Here is a 13,423-nt window from a genome sequence, read left to right as displayed (position 1 = left end):
GAATACTCAACGAAACCGAAAATTTTCAGTTCAGCTTGGTTTAAAGAAAATTGAAAACAAACAATTTTTAACTATTGTATAGTTTTTTCTAGATGTTTCTATAAAAATAAACTAAATAGTTTAATGGATGTAAATAACGTTATAACGTACGTCAATTCTTTTTCCCTCAATTTTTGTTGGAAGAAAAAATAGTGTAATTAATATTAATGTAATTGGGTATTAAAGTGACTCTACTCATTGAACCATCTAGGTGTGAGTTCACAATCTCACCAAACAAACGTTACAATACGTTAGTTGCAAATGATTGTGTCGGAAAATATCTAACCGCGATTGGTCGTGTGTTAAAGATTTTGTCACATACACGACAAACTATTCACTTTACAACCAACAACGTATTTAGTTGTAATGATTGTTAAGTAAGTTCCTGTATTAATCAAGTTAGATGATCGGATATAACAATAAATATAAACCGACGAATATCAAATTTGGAAAGGCAACATGTCATAAATTTAATAGTAATGCATTAATAAAAAGTAAGTAACTCTGAGCAATGTACTATTTCGCTCAAGTTATTTAATCGTGAATTACATTGTGACACGTCGATTGTTTACATCATAACATATTTCAACAATGTCACGTTGCACACTACTTAGATAAATCTTGTTATTTTAAATTCGACACGTGTTATTCAACTGTAGCATTTGCTATCAAATATATAAACTATCTACTAAAAACACACGTTTACCAACTATATTTTACCGTAACTCAGCTTCAACATTAATTAATATTGTCTTATATATTCATCGAAGGTTTTAGGTTTGATCTATATCACCATAAGTCGTTACACAAAAGAAAAACTGCCTTTCGTTTTTTTTACAACTTTCACCCTATACTAACAAATTTATATTTTAAACAAGTACGAATTTTAATATTCCCTTTTCCAAAGAGAAAAAGAAAAATGAGAAAATAGGAAGAATGTGGGTTGTTAATCAACAATTACATACAAAATTTCTCTTAGCACGATATTATTTTGTTTGTCGAGTTACTCCAAACATATTAAGATATTTATTATTGGGATTTTTCAAAGATTGATAAAAAAATACAAACTATTTTACATTTTATGACAAAGAACCACTAAATAACAAAAAAATGATTCATTTTGTCATAAAGTGTAAATAGTTTGTCGATTTTGCCATTTTTACTGTTTATATTAAATGTAAGCACATTAAAGTTAATATAAGTATAACTGATTATTTTGTTCATTTGTTTATTTTATTTATTGCTTTGATGAATGTCTAACTTGAAAAAGAAGAAATTATAATGGTTGCAATTTTAGGAACATTAGCATTTAAACAATATTGTAGTTATAGAAACATTTATCGAAAATAGACTTCTATACATAATAGATTTTTATGATGGACATACTATTGTTTGAAATATAGTCTATGTCTTCCACTAGTAGATATCTGACGAATTTTGTTATATTTATAATTTTTTAAAGCGTTGGTATATATATATATATATATATATATATATATATATATTAATACTTTAAATCTAATCTGTGTGTTTAGAACTGTTCCTAGATAAACCATGAGCTATCATAACCTTTATTGTATTTGGTAACTGTTATGTTTTTATTTAATTCATAGTAAAAATAAATACAAACAATTAATGTTCTATTTGGTAACTGTTATGTTTTTATTTTCTTACCATTATTGTAACGTTTTTAAACTACAAGGATTAGGTCTTTTTTAGGTAAGTTCGAAAAAGAAAACAAAAATTTAAAAACTATTTTTTCAAATCATAACCATTTTTTTTTTCCAAAAGAAACTTGTTTTTTCTTAAACACAATGATTTAATATTTAGCAAAATTTCACTTGATTTTTAAAAGGTTTGAAAAAAGTAAATAATAAACTTGAAATATATGTTACAAGCTTCAAACAACCTAAAAATCAAATATTTACCAAACCAAAATTTAATTGTATGTTTAGTATAATAGGTAAAATTTAGAACTTCAAACGTTACATTTTATCCCTACAAAATTATTTATTTTTGAGATAGCTGCAAATATAGCAATCAAATTCAAAATATGTCAAAGTATATAAACTAGGGAAGTTTATAGCTTACCACCGAAAGATAAAATTCAATATAATTTTTATTTTTATAAGAATATAAATATTTTATCAAATATTATATTTTTGACAGTTTTTTTAAAACGTCAATATATACTTGATTGTTATTCAATTATATTTAACCGTTACTTTACTCATTAAATTTCTTTTGGTTAATTTAAGTTAGAGTAGGTATCAAACTTATTTTGATTAAAACTATTAGTACTCATTAGCACCCTTTTAAAGGAACCAAATGATAAATTAAATTAAAATATTTATAAGCTATATCATAATTTTAAATACTATATAGAAACTGATAGAATTCTATTAATGTCACTCGTTAAATTGGCTGTTTTTTACAATTCAAAATAGTAACTTTTGCAAAAGTAGTAAAAAAATTACGATAATAGAACAAATGACACAATATTTTTTAAATTTGTTAAAGTAGCAAATTTAGAAGTGATGATTCCTCTCGTGGCCCTATGATTAGCGTGATAGTCGTATGATATAAAAATTGTGTTGTGAACTATTTTTTAAAATGTCTTTTAATTAAAAAAACCTAAAATTCAAAATATTAAATAATTTGAATTTGTTGTTTTTAAATATTTAGTTAAATTGGTTGTTTTCTACGATTCAAAATATTAAATATTAATTAATTACAGTAAAAAAAAAAAGCCGTAAAATTCAATGTTATATTGGATAGACATATTCACTACACGGCGAAGATTCACTCGCGAGTGAGGAGCTGCCAAACAGGAGCGAAATTGCATCCGCGGGCGCCGGCTACGGCGGCGATAAGCATTTTTTTTAAACTGAGACTCGCCGGAAATTAGAAGCGTCAGTGTAGTTAAGTGAAACATTCAATGATGAGGTGCAGTCGTTTGCCTCCATTAGCATCTCCGGTTTTCAACGCCTTCAGGCAGTGTTGGATTCCCGCTATTTCCATTTCTCATAACTTGAATCTTCATTCTGCATCAATTTATGCTTCATTTTCGTCGTATGTTAGCAAAAGCTTCAAACACGTTAAACCTCTCTGGATTCGTCCGATGTCTCTTCATCGTCCAAGCTTTAAAGTAACAGGTCAGTTCCGCTGTTTCTTCAGAGATTCTATCTATCCTTTGTTGATTTTAAGGTTTGTAGAAATGCGCCTGGAATTTTAGTTTGTTCCATCTTTGACTAGTAGGAGAGATGTGTGTGGAACAGTTTTATTTGTTTCACACTTGGTTAGAAGTGTTCGTTGTGTTAGCTCATTTCCAGAATTGCAAACATATATTAGTTTTTTGCGTTGACCTAAGGAGTAATTGATGAACGGATGAAGTAAAAAATATTGCATAGTGCTACTGAATTTAGTAGATGAGATATCGGAGAACAATATCAAGAAGATTAATAATATCTCTGCACTATCAGAAGAAGTACAATGAAGAGCTTCGTTAACATAAGATAAAACTATTTTTTACATTCAAGTTGTCGTCTTTAAAAAATATTGACTTCTGTGAGACCTGATGGGTTTGGAATTAGTTCACATTCATGGTCCGTGTGGAAATTCAAGCAACCTTCGATGAACAGTCTTTTTCCACAAAGAAAAAGAGGCAAAACTTCTTCTCACAGATTGAGTGGAGAACGGCTGGAAAAATTTATGACCACAACTAATTTTGTATTGGAAGTTTCTGAAGAAGTGCAGAGAAAATAAATTGATTATTAAATCGAACACTTATTTTGTTGATGCCATCCCGTCACAAGATTCCGACTATTAATGGGTTTGAGGAAATGGGAAGGAATTGTTTGGACTATAGACTTGTTATGATACTCTTCATCTTAGAAGCCTTAAATTTACATTAATTTGTCCTGCAATTTATGTAATGGAACGAAAGTGTTGTGGTAAAGGGAAATTTCCAAGAATTTGAGTATTTACTGGCAACGGAAAATGGACACTATTTGACTAGGAATATAATATAGTGGTAGGTTGATGAGGACATATTTCTTTAGGCAAAAATTTGTAGTTATTTTTATTATTGCTGACATTTTTTGTACCTGATTCTATTTCCGAAGTAAAATTGGTTGCTTATGAACTCCGTTTTCATTTAGAAGGAAGTGGCCAAGAAAGAAAGAAATTTAATTATTAGATTGTAAATGGAAACACAACAATAGTTTTATATTCATATTTTGATCACAATGGTGCCATCTAGCAGTTTAAGGTTCCAGTAAAATCGCATTTCTCTGTTATTTTTATTATGATTAAGCAAATTCAACTAAAGATATTATTATGTTTCAATAGTCAACTAGATTTCGTTGAACAAAAGGAATGACAAGAAATAATATGATTTGATTATTAACAAGGTTGACTACCAATTAAGTCAGTGTAAGATGGTCAAATTTATCTACTATTGTTGTGATTCTTTTAGCAGATATGTGTATGCTAGATGACTGTTTGTAGTATAATAGCACGTACGCTAAGAAGATCTCAGCTTGACTATACCTGCCATGCCCTCGCATAATAGTATCCATCCTTCAATTCATTTGTCTCAGTATTGTTGGATGTTTTTTGTTTATGAAAATTGAAGTCATCTCCTATAACATATTCCAAATATACGAGGAAAGTGAGTTAAATAACTAAAGTCAAGTGCTTAATTATTCGCTCGGAGAAATAGATGCAATGTAGATCGTATGATTTATTTTGGTGTTCATTTGCTTTATACTCGTCATTTTCAGCTTCTTTTAGTTCCGCTGGAGGCAGTGAAGATGGTAGGGAATTATTGGTCCAGCACTTGCTTGTTAAAGAAGATGACATTAAGCTCTTATCGGAACTTCAGCAAAGAATTGCCGGCGGTTAGTACTACCCTATATAAACATTATATAAATCCCTTCATCTTATCCCCTCCTAATAAGAGTACTGTCAAGAGGACACTCGAGAGTCTATATTACAAATATTACATCGTATGGACATAGTTTTTGATCTTTTACATAAAATTTTTGTTCAGACTAAACAATGTCTCTGTCCTTTTTTCCTTTGCTGCATTCAGGTGAAGATCTAAGCGATCTTGCCGTGGAGTACTCACTCTGTCCATCCAAAGAAGAAGGGGGAATGCTTGGATGGGTGAGGAAGGGGCAAATGGTACGGATTATGATGTCAAGTGATGATTTAATTTTCTGCCACATTCTTATATATTAAAGAACTTAAAACAATGATTATTTTTCAAACGATGTGTGGTTATGATCAATTCTTCCGATTTCATAGCTATGGTGAAAGAACACTCCAACGTAAGATTGTAGTTGGTATTTCCTATCCCTTGTGTTATAGAGATGGTTAAGCTTTTTACATTTTTTTGCTTTTTTTTCTTATGGGATTCTTCATCCATTTTTTTTCGTGTCTGAATTGCAACATATGCTGCTGCTCATTCTTTATTGTTTTTGCTTTATCGTTTTTCTTTATCCACAGCTTGATAGATCTTTTGTGATGACGTCTGTCCAGGTACCAGAGTTTGAGGAGGCTGCCTTTAATGCACCCTTAAACAAAGTAGTAAAATGTAAGACAAAGTTTGGATGGCATTTATTGCAAGTTCTATCTGAGAGGTATGCCATCAAGACAAATTTCTTCTTGAATTTCTTGAAAACCTAGACCGCGAGATTGCGTCATTGTATAATATTTCGCACATTTGCAAATCTTTCTCTTAGAGAGGGATCAGTACTTCTGGACATTCAACCCGAGGAGCTTCATTTGAAAATGCAAGATTCAAATTTCCTGAATGATGCACAGTTGATTGATGTCCGAGAGCCTGAAGAAGTGTATGTACTTATTCCTCTACATTTTTTATATCCGCTTTTCCTTGGGTTCATGTATTTTTTTAGGATCCCCTTTTGGCTTCCAACAAAAATGGAAAAGCGGCTCATCTAAATTCAAACATTTGATCTGACCTTAGTTGAAACAAATAGACTTCGATTACTTTATACCATAAAAATTATACTTGTCAAGAAACTATGGACTTACCAATAGGTTCGGGAGTGTTAGTCCGAAACCATGAACTTGGCCATTATTGAGAGTTGTGTGTGTGTAATCTTATTTTGTGTACATCATTATATCAATAAAAAATTCTCTTTCCGTTCTAAAAAAATACCTAAAAATCTTTACACACACAAAAAAATAAGACTATAGAAACTAAAATACTTAATTGCATCGAAGAAATAAAGCATTCAGACTGAGGCATTTGAATGAACCAAAAATGCATATACAACTTATTTGTGTAGTGCCATCTTGATCTTGCTAATTATGTCTGATATTTCTAAATTGTACGGGAAAATTTATTTTCCTCTCATAGATTGTCTCGTAAAAGGAAAAGAAATAAGAAGAAAAAGAGACATTAATTCCATATTATATGAAACTATCCTGAACTCTTTTTCTTTACAGGGACCAGGCTTCTTTGCCAGCTTTTCAGGTACTACCTCTTCGCCAATTTGGAAGCTGGGGTCCAGAAGTAGCTACGAAGTTCGATCCTGAAAAGGATACTTACGTGTTGGTATATGATATATTTATTTTCTTTTAGAAAAGTTGTCTTTTTTTTTTTTTTGTTTGAAAATAAATAATTGGCCCTGCATTACCTCAAAAAGATATCAGGAAAGCCCTCTTTGATGGTTTCATAGCTATAAAAAAGAATGAGTAAGAAAGAGATTTTCCACTATGTTCTAATTGGTTTCTGACTTTCATGTTACGAGGGACAGATAAGCAAGTGGACACGATTTCCTGGATTCCTTTTAAGTTGATGTTTGCATGTCTTGGTATAATTATGAACCATGTAAAATATTGGATGTGTTTTTAGGGTGAAATAGGTCAACACACCATCATTCTATCTTAGATATATTTGAAACTTGTAAATTTTTTTACTAAGTTTAATCTGATTGAGTTTCACTACGAGTTCAGGTTATAATCTATAAATTTATATCATTCAAAATCTTAGAATTAATACAGATAATTTTTTTTTTTTAAACCATCATGGGTAGGCCTAATAGTAAATATGGGGCATGACCTTCATTCATATAGGGCTAAGAGGTCATACGAGGATTACCTCCCACCCCTTTTTTGGCCTACTATTTTGAAGATCTATCGTTTCTGTATGAGTGAGATTTTTGAAACTTTGTTTGCCAATGAGTGCAGTGTCACCATGGAATGAGGTCGATGCAAGTAGCAAGATAAGTTACAAACGCAGGTAATATCAAAATTTCCCCTCAATGCATTGTAGAAGTTGACAAATGTCATTTATATACTTCATTGGTTGTAATTCTTTTTTGTCTCTCCTTCAAGCCTTGGAACAAATCACATTTCTCATAGAACCATTGAGATGTAATAAAGACTCGGAGGGAATGAATCAAAACTATAGTAGTCACCTACTTGGTATTTAATATCCTACGAGTCTCCTCGACACTATAGTAGAGTTAGACAAGTTGTTCAATGAGTTTAGTTGAAGTGCACCCAAGCTTCACTGTCAAAAAAATTAAAAAACAACTAAGTTTATCAGCTTCCTATTGCATCTCATAGTCTATGATCACAAGATATCGATAAAAATTAGGTATATGCTAGACATTAGCTATTTAGATTGTTACAACGATATTTGGTTATAAATAGCAAAGAAGAGGAAGGGACTTTAGAGCTAATTCCGCAAATTACTTAGGTTTATCTCAGTTTTTACCTTTTTATTTACATATATGTATATACACATAATACATATACATATATATGTAGATACACATACATACACATATTGAAAGGTATAGTAACTTTATTTAGTATTACTTCTAATATTCAGGGTTTCAAGAAAGTCTACAATGTGTGTGGAGGAATTCATGCATACTCTCTCAAAGTTGATCCATCCATTCCCACCTACTGAGATACTGCCCCTTTTCCTTCTCTCCAATTTATTTTTCAGTTTAATAATTGTATGATCTAAAATTTGAATATTCCATTTTGAAACTGTAATATGTCTAAAATATGTGTATTAACCTCTTTTTTGTCTCTATCATGTTAAATTCATTTGCAACTTTGTATTTCTGGGTCATTTCTTGATTTGCTTTGTTTTATATTGTATTTGAGTAATTGTTCTTAATATCGTATGCCTTACAACCTTGTTCTTAATATCTTATTATGCCGACCATAATGACAATGTTTTGTGTAACAAAATTGCTATCTTCAATTGATATAACTGATAAACAGTATCAGTGAACTATGTATATTTGTGTGTCAATTTCCTTTTGTGTTTCGGTACAAAATATTCATTAACAAGAAATTTACAATTCAATAAAAATAATAGGAAGAAAAATTGAAGGAGTTGAACTTAAAAGACAAATTTACCACTAAGCTAACTACTTGTATTGATATTATTTCAATTTATATGTATGAAGAACGTAAAGTTGGAGGTCGAGCCCCTGAGCCTATATTAAATTTGTCGACGTCTATGTTAGTGTTATGATAAACACGGGCTAGCGAGAGCACATGTCTCCCTTACATTATGGGTTTTTGTATTTTATTATCAAGGGATAGTTGCAAATTTAGCAATTAAATTTAAATTAATTAAGTATACAACACAATTTAAAAAAATTTGTAAATATAGCAAAATTTGTCAAATTTTATCAATGATATAAGTCTATCACTGATAGACCATGTCGCAAATATTGGTCTATCACTGATATACCATATGAAGTCTATTAGCGATACAAGTCTATCCAATTTTTTTAAAATGTTGCTATATCCTTAATTATTATTGTTAAAATAATAATTTCTCTATTATTAATTCTGAAGTGTCAGACTATGATATATTCTAAATAATGCTTTATTTTTGACAAAATATGGTTTAAATTCTACATTTGCAAATCTCAATATTTAAATCTTATTAGCACTCACTATATAAAATTTTTGGATCCACCACTAAAAAATAGATTGTGGTATTTTGCTATATTGGTAGATATTTTTGTTTAGTTTTTTATATTTGAAAACGACCTTATCATTTACTCCATGCCATTAAAAAAAGAAGAGAGACATTACATTATATCACAAAAAAAAAAAAAATTATAAAAAAAATCAATCCATAACACTTCTTCTTTTCATATTACAAATTTGAAAAATATAACTAGTAATTGCGGCTATCGGATGGTAATTAGATAGTAATGATTAGGTAATCAGATTTTAAATTTGTTATTTTTACCATTTATAAAATGTAGATAAGATGGACTATATTATTATATTTTTTTTACTATTTCTCTAAACTAAAAAAAGATAATCTTTAAAAAAGTTAATTTAAGATAAATGTAGGATTGACCCAAAACCCTAAACCAAAATTGAAGATAGAAAAAAGAAAGTTACAAATTTCAACATACAATACAACACTATATTTTAACCAAAAGAAAAAAGAAAGAAAGGAAGAAAGAAAGAAAGAGAGAAAACGTTAAAACAGAAAAGGGAAGAAGGAAAAGAGAAAAAAAAAAAACAGTTGAAAAGGAGCGGGAAAAGCTGAGAACCTTAGAAATGGAAATGGAGGAAATGAGAAGACAATTTCAATGGGTTCTTCCTAAAATCGCTCTCTATCAATCCTCCATGTTTGGATCAGTTTCTTCCAACCTGTCTTCTCCTCAATTTCCACCATTTTTCTTCCTTCTTTTTCTCTTTCTTTCTCATTCTCTATACATGGATTTTTCTCTCTCGATCACCTTTGGTTCTCCCCCAATTCCCCATTCAATCCTGTCTCCTTCAATTCCTCAACCCTAGCCCACCGCCACCGCCACCTACCCCTCCTCCCGCTCCTCCGCCATGGGCAACTGTTGCTCTCGTGAAAACCCAGAAGAGGCTCCTGCCACCAGCGTCAAGGAAGGATCCAACGACGCTGATAATTCGAAGGATGATGGAGGAAATACCAATCACGGAAATTCCATTAATAACCCATCTAATAAAACTCCTCCTTCTGCCTCTCCGGCGGCTTCCACCAAACCTTCGAAGCAATCTCAGATTGGTACTGTTTTAGGGCGGCCGATGGAAGATGTTCGATCTACTTACTCCATTGGGAAGGAGCTGGGAAGGGGTCAATTCGGGGTAACCCATTTATGTACTCATAAGGCTTCTGGGGAACATTTGGCTTGCAAAACCATTGCTAAGAGGAAACTTGTAAATAAAGAAGATATTGAAGATGTTAGAAGGGAAGTCCAGATTATGCATCATTTAACTGGTCAACCTAATATTGTCGAGCTTAAAGGAGCTTATGAAGATAAGCATTCTGTTCATTTAGTAATGGAATTGTGCGCTGGAGGAGAGTTGTTTGATCGTATCATTGCTAAAGGCCATTATACAGAACGAGCCGCGGCTTCTTTGCTCAGGACTATTGTCCAGATTGTTCATACTTGTCATTCCATGGGGGTTATTCATAGAGATCTTAAGCCTGAAAACTTCCTCTTGCTCAGTAAAGATGAGGATTCTCCGCTTAAGGCTACCGATTTCGGTTTGTCAGTGTTCTATAAGCAAGGTTTGTTCAATGATCTGATTGTTTCTATTTTACTTATATGTCATCTTGCAATGCCTGACTTATCACGTCCTTGTTCTGGTATGAATGTTGTTGTTCTGTAGGAGAGGTATTCAAGGATATTGTTGGTAGTGCATATTACATTGCCCCAGAAGTGTTGAAGAGGAGATATGGACCTGAAGTTGATATTTGGAGTGTTGGAGTTATGCTATACATTTTACTGTGTGGTGTTCCACCTTTTTGGGCAGGTAGTTTAATAGTTTTTAATCTCTCTGCTGGGTTTTTCTTATCAATAGTAATTATTTGATAAGTGAAAATTGGATGACAGAATCTGAACACGGGATATTCAATGCGATCTTGCGTGGTCACATCGATTTCACTAGTGATCCATGGCCTACAATATCACCTGCAGCAAAGGATCTTGTAAGGAAGATGTTGAATTCAGACCCCAAGCAGAGATTGTCAGCCTTCCAAGTTCTAAGTAAGTTCATTCTTGCATAAAGTCGAATAAGATGAAAATATCTATAGGATGGTTGAGAAACTATGGAGGAAATTTAGGAAGAGAAAAGGCAGCAGCTTTTTGAATTATGAGTCATGACCATCAAACAATGCCTCTCACTATATGACTACCAATTCCTTTTTCTATCAGATCATCCATGGATTAAGGAGGATGGAGAAGCACCTGATACTCCACTTGACAATGCGGTGCTCAATAGGCTCAAACAGTTCCGTGCGATGAACAAATTCAAGAAAGTTGCCCTTCGGGTAAGCAATAATGAACCCTTTGTTTCAAGCTAACCAGCCCCCACAATAGAGAAAGAATAGATGAAAAGACATTAACAAAGCATTTTAGGATTATAAATAATGTGTGAAATGGGGCAGGTGATTGCGGGATGTCTATCAGAGGAAGAAATCATGGGGCTCAAACAAATGTTCAAGAGCATGGATACTGACAACAGCGGGACAATAACGCTTGAAGAGCTAAAGCAAGGACTTGCAAAACAAGGCACAAAACTCTCTGAATATGAAGTTAAACAATTAATGGAAGCCGTAAGTCTTTTGTGTCTGTTCCCTCTCAATACAAAATGAGTTTTCTTGCTTGAATCTGAATTTTTATTTGCTGGTTTATATAGGCTGATGCTGATGGTAATGGAACCATAGACTATGATGAGTTCATCACAGCAACAATGCACCTGAACCGAATGGATAGAGAAGAACATCTTTACACTGCCTTCCAGTATTTCGACAAAGATAACAGCGGGTAACAGAATCACATTCAAGTCAACTATTGCTGAAGCTTTCACTAAGAAATGGATAGGAAAGTGGTCATTGATGATTTAACTTCGAACTTTGTTCTGTATTCAGATTTATCACTACGGAGGAGTTGGAGCAAGCTCTTAGAGAATACGGCATGCATGATGGAAGGGACATTAAGGAGATCCTTTCTGAAGTGGATGGAGACAATGTAAGTTACTAAATCAACAAATCAACATTTTCATACTGCTCTATGTCTAGGATCCCATGTTCGAAAAAAAAAAAAAAAACCTCACACTTCTTAGTAGTTCTAGATGAACTACTCTCATGATGAAACCTAATGCTATCCAATATGGTATCATAGCATAGAGACCAAACAACCATTCGGTCCAATAGAAAGAAATTGAAATCCGATCAAGAGTGATGAAACCCAAAGAAGACATCATCTTGAAGAACTAAAGGATCTCATATTGAGGATCTCATATTGAAATCCGATCAAGAGTGTTGAGGATCTCATATTAGAAAAACTAAAGGATCTCACACATCTTATAGAATAAATTTACTACTCCTCCCTTTGCTAATTGATTTTGAGACGGAGTTTACTATGCTAGAAACTGACCAAACATAACATGTATATGGAATAATTTGTATAGGATGGTCACATCAACTATGATGAATTTGTGGCGATGATGCGAAAAGGAAATCCAGAAGCAAATCCCAAGAAGCGTCGCGACGTTTTCGTTTGATTTTGGTTGTTGGGAGTGAAAGTGGAGGAAATGACAAGAACTACCACCAAAGTGTTTTGTTCTTCAGAGGAGAAATTGACGTGAAGGTGACGTTTACAGATGCTCATTGTACATTATTTATGTAAAGTGAAATGGGAAGGGTTGAAGCAAAAGAGTGTTTTTTTTTCTTTTATCTCGAGCATGCATAGATTTTAAGTGCAAATGGTGGTTCCTTTCAGAGATAGAAAATCGCCTTTACAAAGAAAAAAGAAAGGAAAAGGAAAAGAAAAAGGAAAAGGAAAAGGAAAGGTTGACATCTTACCTCTAATTCTTAGGATTTAATGGTGATTTTCTGATGTTTTTTTAACTGTTCCTGTCCACTATTAGACAGGATAATTATTGATCTTGTGATTGACTGACGGATTAGAAACATTAATTCGTTTGAAATTTGTCTAATTGTATTCATTCAACAAAGAAAGCTAATAGTTCCGAAACCAGTTTCTGTACAATATAAATATATAAAGATATCTTTAAGATTGTTCAGTTCAAATTCCTTTCTAAGAATGATGGGATGTATACGTAAAAATATATGGAAAGTATTGGATAATTGTATTGTGTTTTATATCAAACTTTTATTAATGGCTTGTGTGACGATGATTTGTTAATTCTACCTTTTGAAGAAAGAAACATAAGCAGTCAAACTCGATCAAATCTCCCAATGAATGGCCTTAAAAAATAGTCGCTAACCTTGATAATTATTATAGGGTAAAATTAAAAAGATAAAGCATTTCAAATATAGAACCGAAACATTTACAAAATATAACAAAATTTCAAATCT

At 32.1% G+C, this 13,423-nt stretch overlaps 2 protein-coding genes across 3 annotated transcripts; both read left to right on the top strand.

Moving 5' to 3' along the window:
• Positions 1-2,813: 2,813 nt before the first annotated feature.
• On the top strand, positions 2,814-8,206 carry LOC101205664 (rhodanese-like/PpiC domain-containing protein 12, chloroplastic). Of its 2 annotated transcripts, none has more exons than XM_004140145.3 (8): positions 2,814-3,194; positions 4,824-4,940; positions 5,135-5,226; positions 5,584-5,684; positions 5,787-5,897; positions 6,517-6,621; positions 7,261-7,312; positions 7,910-8,206. In XM_004140145.3, exons 1-7 carry the CDS (start codon positions 2,978-2,980, stop codon positions 7,274-7,276), a joined length of 759 nt encoding a protein of 252 aa, XP_004140193.1. In that variant the 5' UTR covers positions 2,814-2,977; the 3' UTR covers positions 7,277-7,312; positions 7,910-8,206. The 2 variants fall into 2 exon arrangements, with proteins under 2 accessions (XP_004140193.1, XP_011657611.1); XM_011659309.2 differs by having other exon boundaries at positions 6,517-6,625.
• A 1,210-nt stretch (positions 8,207-9,416) lies between these two features.
• LOC101205429 (calcium-dependent protein kinase 34) lies at positions 9,417-13,082 on the top strand. The gene is made up of 8 exons (XM_004140144.3): positions 9,417-10,609; positions 10,711-10,854; positions 10,935-11,087; positions 11,256-11,371; positions 11,489-11,656; positions 11,740-11,867; positions 11,972-12,071; positions 12,514-13,082. Exons 1-8 carry the CDS (start codon positions 9,904-9,906, stop codon positions 12,604-12,606), a joined length of 1,608 nt encoding a protein of 535 aa, XP_004140192.1. The 5' UTR covers positions 9,417-9,903; the 3' UTR covers positions 12,607-13,082.
• The last annotated feature ends 341 nt before the right edge of the window (positions 13,083-13,423 follow it).

The sequence above is a fragment of the Cucumis sativus genome, chromosome 6 (assembly GCF_000004075.3).
Source record: "Cucumis sativus cultivar 9930 chromosome 6, Cucumber_9930_V3, whole genome shotgun sequence".
In the NCBI taxonomy this organism is placed as follows: Eukaryota; Viridiplantae; Streptophyta; class Magnoliopsida; order Cucurbitales; family Cucurbitaceae; genus Cucumis; species Cucumis sativus.
Note: the sequence above shows the minus strand (reverse complement) of the source record. Positions and strands in the feature narration are given on the sequence as shown.